The 12,783-nt window shown below is 43.4% G+C and overlaps 1 protein-coding gene across 1 annotated transcript in view; it reads left to right on the forward strand.

Annotated features, from left to right (window-relative positions):
* Positions 1-12,783, forward strand: part of pla2g6 (phospholipase A2, group VI (cytosolic, calcium-independent)) — a 46,138-nt gene that overhangs the window by 1,175 nt on the left and 32,180 nt on the right. Inside the window, 2 exon segments of the mRNA XM_034132849.1 lie at positions 341-561; positions 7,153-7,362. Coding sequence (XP_033988740.1) covers positions 341-561; positions 7,153-7,362 — 431 coding nt within the window.

Here is a 12,783-nt window from a genome sequence, read left to right on the forward strand (position 1 = left end):
TGTCTGTATTATACTGTATATTTTATACCTGTATTCAATTTCTATACTGCTGTTAAATAATGTTCATCATACCTCCTTATAGTGTTCATCGTGTAAACATCAGTTTACTCTTTAAAACAGCTGCTAGTTATCGGTACTTTTTACTGAAGTACATTTCAAAGCCCATACTTCTTTACTTTCACTTGAGTAAAGAAGTTTAGTCAGTACTTCTACTTTCACCAGAGTATTTTTAAACACAAGTATCTGTACTTCTACTTGAGGAAGGGGTGTGTGTACTTGTGCCCTCTCTGGTGCCTCTCCATCACATTGTGTGACCCCTCTCTCTCTGTTTTGTCCCCAGGTGACGATGCAGTTTCTGGGCCGTCTGTTGGACACCGTGTCCTCGGTGTCAACCCTCTTCACGAACCCCTACCGGGTCCGGGATGTCCCGCTGTCCGACTACGGAGGAGGAGGGAAGGTTCTTCTGAAGACGGAGGGACGCATTGTGCTTTATAAAAACACCCAGTGTCAATCCTGGGACTGTCTGCTCATGATCCCCGAGACCCCCAACATGACCCTGAGGTCAGTGTGGAACCCAACTGTGTCTTAAAGGTCTCCTGTCATGCTAAATGCACTTGTTGATGTCTTCTCTACATCACTATGTGTCCCCGGTGTGTCCCCGGTGTGTCCCCGGTGTGTCCCCGGTGTGTCCCCGGTGTGACCCCGGTGTGTCCCCGGTGTGTCCCCGGTGTGTCCCCGATGTGTCCCCGATGTGTCAGGAGACTCACAAAGTGTCAGGAAATAAACCCCTCTCTCTTTTCCTCCGTACCCACATCTCTAAAAACGGGGGAACAACGGAGCTGATCCAGATTTGCTGCGTCATGACCACATTACTAAAATGTGGGCGGGCTTTAAACCCACGGGCCAATCAGAAACGTTGCTGTCAGAAACAATGAGACGTGTTCTGGAAGTAATATGGTCTGTGTTTACATTAGCATGCTAACACTCAGAGCTAACCTGTACTGGAGAGAGCATGTGTGAAGAAGCAGGAAATCAAAAAGGAACTCACAACTGTGTCTTAATGACATTTATCAATTCATCTGCAGATTATTTTCAACATTAATTTAATTGTTTAGTTTATAAAATGGCCATAAATTGTCACAAATGTCCGTCCTAGTTCCTCCAAATCCAACGTGATTGATTGGTTTGATCATTCATGGATTAATAATAATAATACGTTTTATTTATATAAAACCTTTCAGTCCCAAGTGCTTCACAATTCACAGGAAATTGATATCACATAGAAACCAGTTACTAGTAAAAGACGTAAAAATAGGTATAAAATGATACAAATATTTAAATTTGCGATAATATAATAGTGCCTTAGAAGGCGGATCGTGCAAATTCACAACTTCATTACAACTATTAGACGAAGAAACCAAAATATCGAAATAACGAAACAATCCTTAAATCTTTACAAATGTCATCCAAAGGCATTAATCTAACCGTTCATACTCAATGACTTGATCTGTTCAGTCTTTTAATGTATGAATATTAAATATATTCTCTTAAATATGATACAAAACAGGCAAAAGCAGCACATTTTCTATATTTGAAAAGCTAAAAACAGCTTCTTTATGAATGAACAATCTGTTTCTCTCTCTGTCGACCGATCCTGGCAGCTCTGGTTTAAATGTGCAGATTGCAGCTGAAATTAAGACAAGCATGTGTACAAAATGCAGATTTCAGCTCTACTTTCACCCTAAAACATCTTATTGATTAAGTTTAAATCACTATTGACCTGCACTGTTTCCCAAGAGAGCAGCTTAAGTCATTTATCTGAAATGCTGAGTCATTCGGCCACAGATCGGAGTGGGTTTTCTCCAAACATAATGACCGCTGCAAATTACCATCAGAGGCCTGAGAGCTAAAGTGTTCTCAGTACCTCACTGCAGACCATAATTACATACAATATTAAACAATGCTTTGCTGGTGTGCAGAGCATTTTCAAAGATACTTTTAACTAGTGCATCATTGTAATGTGAATATAGAAGTTACAAAAATGATTTTTTGTCTTTTTTCATGGGCTGTAGTTCCTTTATAGCCCAACATTAGCCACCTTTAGCTTAGCGATGGTGACGTGAAGTCATGTGACCGTGCTGTAGTTCCTTTATAGCCCAACATTAATCTCCTTTAGCTTAGCGGTGGTGACGTGAAGTCATGTGGCCGTGCTGTAGTTCCTTTATAGCCCAACATTAGCCACCTTTAGTTTAGCGGTGGTGACGTGAAGTCATGTGGCCGTGCTGTAGTTCCTTTATAGCCCAACATTAGCCACCTTTAGCTTAGCGGTGGTGACGTGAAGTCATGTGACCGTGCTGTAGTTCCTTTATAGCCCAACATTAGCCACCTTTAGCTTAGCGGTGGTGACGTGAAGTCATGTGACCGTGCTGTAGTTCCTTTATAGCCCAACATTAGCCACCTTTAGTTTAGCGGTGGTGACGTGAAGTCATGTGACCGTGCTGTAGTTCCTTTATAGCCCAACATTAGCCGCCTTTAGCTTAGCGGTGGTGACGTGAAGTCATGTGACCGTGCTGTAGTTCCTTTATAGCCCAACATTAGCCACCTTTAGCTTAGCGGTGGTGACGTGAAGTCATGTGACCGTGCTGTAGTTCCTTTATAGCCCAACATTAGCCGCCTTTAGCTTAGCGGTGGTGACGTGAAGTCATGTGACCGTGCTGTAGTTCCTTTATAGCCCAACATTAGCCACCTTTAGCTTAGCGGTGGTGACGTGAAGTCATGTGACCGTGCTGTAGTTCCTTTATAGCCCAACATTAGCCACCTTTAGCTTAGCGGTGGTGACGTGAAGTCATGTGACCGTGCTGTAGTTCCTTTATAGCCCAACATTAGCCACCTTTAGCTTAGCGATGGTGACGTGAAGTCATGTGACCGTGCTGTAGTTCCTTTATAGCCCAACATTAGCCGCCTTTAGCTTAGCGATGGTGACGTGAAGTCATGTGACCGTGCTGTAGTTCCTTTATAGCCCAACATTAGCCACCTTTAGCTTAGCGGTGGTGACGTGAAGTCATGTGACCGTGCTGTAGTTCCTTTATAGCCCAACATTAGCCACCTTTAGCTTAGCGGTGGTGACGTGAAGTCATGTGACCGTGCTGTAGTTCCTTTATGGTTGTGTTAATATGTGGAGATTATCCTGTTGAACTAAACGGTTAAGAATCATAAACGTTTGTTTGACACAGAGATTATTTTCTGTCTTAAAGGTGGGGTAGGTAAGTTTGAGAAACCGGCTCGAGATACACTTTTTGTTATATGCCATGGAATGCTCTTAACATCCCGATAGCAATGAATATCTGAAGTGCTTTGACAAAAAATCCATAAAAAAAACATCATCTGTGGAAGCTGTAGTACTGTAAAAAGCACGACCAATCATCTGAGCCGGCTAAAATAACTGGATGGCCTACCTGCCTGTCAGCCTTCCATCTGTGCACACACTTATCTCGTGCCCTCATTGGTCATGTGCGCGTTCGTGTGTGTTGGAGGAGGGGCTCTGTAAGGAAGTGGCAGATTTGTTCCGGCTGTGTATTTTCAAATTATAGCGCACTCGAGCTGGTTTCTCCAAAATTACCTACCCCACCTTTAATCCAAAATCACATGGAGGAATCCCATTGGACCAGGGAGATGCTGCCTTCAGGGACCAGCAGAGGAAAACAACCTCCAAGTTTCTATATAACTAATATTTCTGGTATCTTGTCGTCCCTGTTAATAACGTTTAACTTCTCTGTCTCTCTGTGTCTTTCTGTCTCTCTCTGTGTCTCTATGTCTCTGTGTCTCTCTGTCTCTCTGTCTCTGTGTCTCTCTGTCTCTCTGTCTCTGTGTCTCTCTGTCTCTGTGTCTCTCTGTCTCTCTGTCTCTGTGTCTCTCTGTCTCTCTGTCTCTGTGTCTCTCTGTCTCTGTGTCTCTATGTCTCTCTGTCTCTGTGTCTCTATGTCTCTCTGTCTCTCTGTCTCTCTGTCTCTCTGTCTCTCTGTCTCTGTGTCTCTCTGTCTCTCTGTCTCTCTGTCTCTCTCTGTCTCTCTGTGTCTCTCTGTCTCTCTGTCTCTCTGTCTCTCGGTGTCTCTCTCTGTGTCTCTCTGTCTCTGTGTCTCTCTGTCTCTCTGTCTCTCTCTGTCTCTCTGTGTCTCCTCTGTCTCTCTGTCTCTGTGTCCTCTCTGTCTCTCTGTCTCCTGTCCCTCTGTGTCTCTCTGTCTCTCTGTCTCTGTGGTCTCTCTCTGTCTCTCTGTCCTCTGTGTCTCTCTTCTTGGTCTCTCATGTCTCTCTGTGTCTCTGTCTCTCTGTGTCTCTCTGTCTCTCTGTCTCTCTGTCTCTCTGTCTCTTTGTCTCTCTGTCTCTCTGTCTCTCTGTCTCTCTGTCTCTTTGTCTCTCTGTCTCTCTGTCTCTCTCTGTCTCTCTGTCCTCTGTGTCTCTCTCTGTCTCTCTGTCTCTCGTGTCTCTCTGTGTCTCTCTGTCTCTCTGGTCCTCTCTGTGTCTCTCTGTCTCTGTCTCTCTGTCTCTGTCTCTGGTGCTCTCGTGTCTCTCTGTCTCTGTCTCTCTGTCTCTCTGTGTCTCTGTGTCTCTGTCTGTGTCTCTCTGTCTCTCTGTGTCTCTCTGTGTCTCTCTGTCTCTCTGTCTCTGTGTCTCTGTGTGTCTCTGTGTGTCTCTCTGTCTCTCTGTCTCTGTGTCTCTGTGTGTCTCTGTGTGACTCTCTGTCTCTCTGTCTCTGTGTCTCTGTGTGTCTCTGTGTGTCTCTCTGTGTGTCTCTCTGTGTCTCTCTGTGTCTCTCTGTCTCTGTCTCTGTGTCTCTGTGTGTCTCTGTGTGTCTCTCTGTTTCTCTGTCTCTGTGTCTCTGTGTGTCTCTGTGTGTCTCTCTGTCTCTCTGTCTCTGTGTCTCTGTGTGTCTCTGTGTGTCTCTCTGTGTCTCTCTGTCTCTCTGTCTCTGTGTCTCTGTGTGTCTCTGTGTGTCTCTGTGTGTCTCTGTGTCTCTGTCTGTCTCTGTGTGTCTCTCTGTCTCTGTATCTCTCTGTCTCTCTGTCTCTGTGTGTCTCTCTGTCTCTGTATCTCTCTGTCTCTGTATCTCTCTGTCTCTGTCTCTGTCTCTGTGTCTCTCTGTATCTCTCTGTGTCTCTCTGTGTCTCTCTGTCTCTGTATCTCTCTGTCTCTGTGTGTCTCTCTGTGTCTCTGTGTGTCTCTCTGTGTCTCTGTGTGTCTCTCTGTCTCTCTGTCTCTGTGTCTCTGTGTCTCTCTGTGTCTCTGTGTGTCTCTCTGTCTCTCTGTGTCTCTCTGTGTCTCTCTGTGTCTCTCTGTCTCTCTGTCTCTGTGTGTCTCTCTGTGTCTCTCTGTGTCTCTCTGTCTCTCTGTCTCTGTGTCTCTCTGTGTCTCTCTGTGTCTCTCTGTCTCTGTGTGTCTCTCTGTGTCTCTCTGTGTCTCTGTGTGTCTCTGTGTGTCTCTCTGTGTCTCTCTGTATCTCTCTGTCTCTCTCTGTGTCTCTGTGTGTCTCTCTGTGTCTCTCTGTGTCTCTCTGTCTCTCTGTGTCTCTCTGTGTCTCTCTGTCTCTGTGTGTCTCTCTGTCTCTCTCTGTCTCTCTGTGTCTCTCTGTGTCTCTGTGTGTCTCTCTGTGTCTCTCTGTATCTCTCTGTCTCTCTCTGTGTCTCTGTGTGTCTCTGTGTCGCTCTGTCTCTGTGTCTCTCTGTCTCTGTGTCTCTGTGTGTCTCTCTGTGTCTCTGTGTGTCTCTCTGTCTCTCTGTCTCTGTGTCTCTGTGTGTCTCTCTGTCTCTCTGTGTCTCTCTGTGTCTCTGTGTGTCTCTCTGTCTCTGTGTCTCTCTGTGTCTCTGTGTGTCTCTCTGTCTCTGTGTCTCTCTGTGTCTCTCTGTCTCTCTGTCTCTCTGTCTCTCTGTCTCTCTGTCTCTCTGTGTCTCTCTGTGTCTCTGTGTGTCTCTCTGTCTCTCTGTGTCTCTCTGTGTCTCTGTGTGTCTCTCTGTCTCTGTGTCTCTCTGTGTCTCTCTGTGTCTCTCTGTCTCTCTGTCTCTGTGTCTCTCTGTGTGTCTCTGTCTGTGTGTGTCTCTGTCTCTCTGTCTCTGTGTCTCTGTGTGTCTCTCTCTCCTGGGTCTCTCTGTGGTCCTCTCTGTCTCTCTGGTCTCTAGTGTCCTCTCTGTGGTTCTCTCTGTCTCTTCTGTCTCTGTCTGTGTGTCTCTGTCTCTCTGTCCTCTGTGTCCTCTGTGTGTCCTCCTGTGTCCTGCTCTGTCTCTGTGGTGGTCTCTCTGTGGTCTCTCTGGTGGTCCCTTCTCTGGGATCCTCTCTGTCTCTCTGTCTCGGTGTGTCTCTTCTGTGTCCTCTCTGTGTCTCTTCTCTCTCTGTCTCTCTGTCTCTGTGGTGTCCTCATCTGTGTCCCCTTTCTCTGTGTCTCATCTTGGTCTCTCTGTGTCCTCTGTCCTCTCTGTGTCTCTCTTGTGTCTCTCTGGTCTCCTCTGTTCCTCTCTGTCTCTCTGTGTCTCTCTGTCTCTGTCTCTCTGTCTCTCTGTGGTCTCTCCGGTCTCTCTGTGTCCGTCTCTGTCTCTGTGTCTCTCTGTCTCTCTGTCTCTGTGTCTCTGTGTGTCTCTCTGTGTCTCTCTGTGTCTCTCTGTCTCTCTGTGTCTCTGTCTCTGTGTCTCTCTGTGTCTCTCTGTCTCTCTGTGTCTCTCTGTCTCTGTGTGTCTCTCTGTGTCTCTCTGTGTCTCTCTGTCTCTCTCTGTCTCTCTGTCTCTGTGTCTCTGTGTGTCTCTCTGTGTCTCTCTCTGTCTCTCTGTCTCTGTGTGTCTCTCTGTCTCTCTCTGTCTCTCTGTGTCTCTCTGTGTCTCTCTGTGTCTCTCTGTGTCTCTCTGTCTCTCTGTCTCTCTCTGTCTCTGTGTCTCTCTGTCTCTCTGTGTCTCTCTGTCTCTCTGTCTCTGTGTGTCTCTCTGTCTCTCTCTGTCTCTCTGTGTCTCTGTGTGTCTCTGTGTCTCTCTCTGTCTCTCTGTCTCTCTGTCTCTCTCTGTGTCTCTCTGTGTCTCTCTGTCTCTCTGTGTCTCTCTGTCTCTCTCTGTCTCTCTCTCTGTCTCTGTGTCTGTGTGTCTCTCTGTGTCTCTCTGTCTCTCTGTGTGTCTACAGGCTGTTTCAGGTCGGCTCGGAGGAAGACGCCATGAACTGGTTTCCGCAGTACGCCCTGAAGCTCCGCCCCTTCTATGAGACACTTCCTCTGAAGGCGGAGTCAGCTCAGCCAATCGTGGACTGCCTTCGCAGCCACCCCGACTGGAGCTCCGCCCACATCGCCGTGGAGACGGGTCTGAGAGAGTGCCTCAAACACAACTACGTCCAGAGGTGAGTTTCCTAAAGTGCTAAATTATGGTTTTCAAAGACGCTGCTTTGCTCTAAATTCATGTATTGGTTGGTTTAGTTGAGATGTGATTAGCAAAGGATTAGCTTGATAAATCCCATAAACTCTTTATCTGCGTTACGAAAACATTTGCTTTTGTGTCTTTTAAAAATAACTCATTTACGTATTTCAAATTCACATTTATTTCCAACTCAATTATTCAAAACAATTAAAAGTTGATTGCTGTTTTAAAGAGTGTACTGGTGTTGGATTGATTAGTGGCAGGAAATTGTCTTCAAATCAATATTATATCGTTAATCGTAATTATCTCTGGGACAATATATCGTCCAACAAAAGTAGATATAATTCCTTTTTTAGGCCTGAGTCAATTTAGCTGATGTCTTACTCCGAGAGATGAAGGCTCTTTGCACTGGCTTTTAATACTAGTTGAACATAACATTTTGACATTTGTATGTGTTTCTAGTTATTGTGCTTTTTATCTTGTTTTGAATAATTGTTTATTATTTTACTCCGTGTTGGGGAATAATTTGCTTAGGTATTCAACCTTCGACCCAGTTCATCATTTTCTCTCTTCACTGTCTCCTTTCCCACGGCATATGTCTACGGCCTGGGGTTCTGCTGCTATCTCTCTTAAGGAGGGGCAGCTTGGGCGCATTGTTGTTGCCAGTCTATGACAGAGCCCAAGCTGACATGAGATAGTTTATTGTTCAGGGACGTAGGTTCCCTGGCGCACTCTCTTTCCTATGGATGACAGCTCTAGTTAGATTCAGCGTCCATATTTGTTTAGTCTCTCTGATGAAGAATGTTGATTATTACACTCTGAACTAGGGCTGTACCCGAATAACCGAATATCCGAATATTCGTTCGTTGGAGTACTATTCGGGTTTCAATTTCGTTATTCGGATATTCGTTTTTCTTTTTGGGAATTTATTGAAATCTCCAATATCAACGTAAGAGCTTGTGCCTCTTCGGGGGGTGCTAACACTTAACCATAAACGTTATCGTTTACTTTCTCCGTCTTTATATGTAGATATGACTTTTTCTCCGTTAATCTCCGTCACGTTGTTTCCATAGCAACAACAACTTCCTGTCAACAGTGCTAACTGTCCTTCAAAATAAACGCATGTCCATACAAAATAGGAAACCAAGCCAAATTGCCATATAACTGCAACGAAAGTAACAAACACAATGCAATATCCTTTTCAATTTCAAAGAACACAAATTGGGTTACATTACAGTATTTCCCCTACCATTGTCTTGGAGGGGCGCTGCGCCCCGTGCCCCCCCTGAAATTCAAGGTGTTTAACCTGTTACGCACCGCCCCCCCCGGTACCGAGCGGATAAACGCGTCATTTGCAGGAAACAACGTCTAAGGAATCTTAATATTTAATAAACTATGAATGTTTTATATCTATGTAACGGGAAGAAACTCAGCTAACTGATCTTTTTAATTTTTTTTCTCCAAAAAAACCCACAATGCTAGCACTCAGCCTCTGAATTAGCCACGAGCGAAAAAATCTAACCTAAAACTGCACCTAAACTCACAATAACTCCCTTATTACTTATCCTAGATGCACAGCCAACCACTCGATTAGCATCAGCTGGAGACACAGAATCTGTGGGTGCCCACCTCAACACTCAGTGATAAACATTTGCGACGCTATAAACGAAAGCGTACATCATAACATGTGGAGCTAGGTAGCTAGAAACGCTAACATGGCTTACCTTGGTCAAAACTGTTCTTCACTGGCATTAAAACGATAAAAAAACGATGCTGCAGTTAATCCATAAGTTCATCCAATGTATCTGTGTCCTCTTTGAAATGATTTCTGATAATCCATAAGCAATAAAACTGCTTTTTCGTTTCCAAATGTCAGAGCGAGAGATCGGTCCACTCTGATGCTAAATTACATGCGCGAAGCACCCACCTCTTCTCTTCACAACGTGTGTGTCTGGGGGACTCCCCCTTCGATTCTATTGGCTCTAACGGTCAGAAAGAAGTGTCAACCATCAAAATCGACCAAGGGGGGCCAGAGATATGGAAAAAACCCATTTTCACCCAAATCACCTCAGAGGTGGGGTGGTTTTGGCTAAATCTCTCTAAAAAGGTCAAATGTCACTTGTTTTGCATCAATCTTGATACAGGGTACTTATTATATGTTGTACTTTGGATTCCTAAAGCTTTTAGTCTACTAACCCATCATCCAAGGGTAGTTTTCACTATAAGTAAAAAATAATATTTGGACGGACACTATAATTTACAGTTTTTTACTATGTTCAATCTGAGTTTTCTTTAAAATAAAAAACATCTATATTGATTCTGACACTTCTACATCCAACTCACAGATGTAACCTTGCTTTGATAAAATAAATTATTCATATAACCCTTTTAGAAGTTAAGTTGTAGTCATTTGTTTTGGGCATGTCATTTTCGAGCCTGAAACATGAAAAAAGGCTTGGTGCTTAACAGGTTAAGAAAATATTAATTTTTATAATTCTTTTTTAACCTGTTACGCACCATCCGCCCGGTACTGGGCGGATAAACGCGTCATTTGCAGGAAACAACGTCTAAGGAATCTTAATATTTAATAAACTATGAATGTTTTATATCCATGTAACGGGAAGAAACTCAGCTAACTGATCTTTTTCATTTTTTTTTTCCAAAAAAAACCCACAATGCTAACACTCAGCCTCTGAATTAGCCACGGGCGAAAAAATGTAACCTAAAACGGCACTTAAACTCACAATAACTCCCTTATTACTTATCCTAGATGCACAGCCAACCACTCGTTTTTGGTGTCCTGGAGACACAGAATCTGGGGGTGCCCACCTCAACACTCAGTGATAAACATTTGCGACGCTATAAACGAAAGCGTACATCATCACATGTGGAGCTAAGTAGCTAGAAACGCTAACATGGCTTACCTTGGTCAAAACTGGTCTTCAATGGCATTAAAACGATAAAAAAACGATGCAGCAGTTAATCCATAGGTTCATCCAATGTATCTGTGCCCTCTTTGAAATGATTTCTGATAATCCATAAGCAATAAAACTGCTTTTTCGTTTCCAAATGCCAGAGCTAGAGATCGCTTCACTCTGCTGCACATTTACATGCGCGCAGCCCCCACCTTTTCTCTTCACAACGTGTGTGTGTGTGGGGGCCTCCCCCTTCGATTCTATTGGCTCTAACGGTCAGAAAGAAGTGTCAACCATCAAAATCGACCAAGGGGGGCCAGAGATATGGAAAAAACCCATTTTCACCCAAATCACCTCAGAGGTGGGGTGGTTTTGGCTAAACCTCTCTAAAAAGGTCAAATGTCACTTGTTTTGCATCAATCTTGATACAGGGTACTTATTATATGTTGTACTTTGGATTCCTAAAGCTTTTAGTCTACTAACCCATCATCCAAGGGTAGTTTTCACTATCTGTAAAAAATAATATTTGGACGGACACTATAATTTACAGTTTTTTACTATGTAAAATCTGAATTTTCTTTAAAATAAAAAACATCTATATTGATTCTGACATTTCTACATCCAACTCACAGATGTAACCTTGCTTTGATAAAAGAAATTATTCATATAACCCTTTTAGAAGTTAAGTTGTAGTCATTTGTTTTGGGCATGTCATTTTCTAGCCTGAAACATGAAAAACAGGCTAGGTGCTTAACAGGTTAAGAAAATATTAATTTTTATAATTCTTTTTTAACCTGTTAGTAACAGGTTAAAAAAGAATTATAAAAATTCATATTCATATTCATTTGTTTTGGGCATGTCAATTTCGAGCCTGAAACATGAAAAACAGGCTTCGTGCTTAACAGGTTAAATATTTAAGCAATAGCTCACGACAGGCCGTGGTATATGGCCATTATATCACAGTTAAGGGGCGTGGATCGGCCCGACGCGAAGCGGAGGGTCGATCATATATCACGGCCTGAAGTGAGCTACTGCTTTTATAAAACGGTTACCAAGTGTGGCAATATGAAAGAAAAATACACACTCCAATTTAAATAGTTTTTATTAGTAAATAATGATGTTCAAAATAAAATAGTCCCTCCGTTGCCTTCTGCACGAAACAGTGCGAGGTGGTTGCTATGCAACTACACTAACAGCTAGCGAACATATTAGACAGAGAGCGTTGATCCATTATTTGGCTATTTATTTACATTAATGTGTATGTTGCCGTTTATTGTGCAGCCACTGAAAACCTGTCCAGCATCAGTAGCATGGCTTACGTGGTTACTTGTATAGGCTGAGGTTGTTCTAGGCTGTTCTTTGGCGTGGCGAGAATATTGCTCCACTTTCTCCGGTCCCCGAGATTCGGCTTCCAGTAGCTCTGGAGAGAGCTTTCTCACCTGTGGCCACTAACGGTCATAATTTCTCTGCTTTGTTTCAAGACATCAGAAAGCTTTTGAATGGTGATACTTTTCCAGTTGGTCTACCTGCTCTTCACGTAGCTCTGCATGTCGTCGTTTAGGTGCTTTTTGTTCTGGAGATAGGCACTGCTCAATCCACTCCTCCATAGTAAGACCCCCCCGGAGGTCGAAGTTAATCTTAAATGTTTTTGCGGACCTTTTTGATTACAGATTTAAAACATCGTTGCTTGCTTCATTATGTCAAACCTTGGAAAGTATCTAAATATCCCTGCCCTAATGCCAAAGGAACTGCACACTGAATATGTTTTTGCCGTTTGATGTCTATGTCTGGACCGCTGCGTAAAAAGGAGGGTTTCTGCTCCGTTACTTCTCCGCTGCTTTCTTGTCCCAGTTTGAAAAACAAACTGCAGTTTGCTTTTCAGCCCAACTGTACTGTTTTTCTCAGACGCGGAGGGATACTGACTTGTTGTGAAAAGTAACTTACAATTCTACCCGTGGTATACGCTCAGTATACCACGGCTAAGAACCAATCAGATTGCTTGATTTGACTTGTCCGTTTTATAAATACTGTATATATATATATAGCACCAAATTGCAACTAATCTATATCTACTGTCACTTTTGACATTGAACATGTGCTCTTTTATTAAATAAACTAAACACTTTCATTTTAAGTTGTGAGTTCAGTGTTTTTGATCCTAAGAAACACTGATGCATTCATCAATAACAACAATCCACAGCTCCTCTCTCTGCTCCAGAGGATTTAAAAAAATATATATCCCAATGAAAATACCTGTACTTTCTACTTGAGTAAAGGATGTGTGTACTTCTACTCGAGTAAAGGATGTGTGTACTTCTACTCGAGTAAAGGATGTGTGTACTTCTACTCGAGTAAAGGATGTGTGTACTTCTACTCGAGTAAAGGATGTGTGTACTTCTACTCGAGTAAAGGATGTGTGTACTTCTACTCGAGTAAAGGATGTGTGTACTTCTACTCGAGTGAAGGATGTGTGTACTTCTACTCGAGGA

This window comes from Trematomus bernacchii, unplaced genomic scaffold (genome assembly GCF_902827165.1).
Source record: "Trematomus bernacchii unplaced genomic scaffold, fTreBer1.1, whole genome shotgun sequence".
NCBI lineage: Eukaryota > Metazoa > Chordata > Actinopteri > Perciformes > Nototheniidae > Trematomus > Trematomus bernacchii.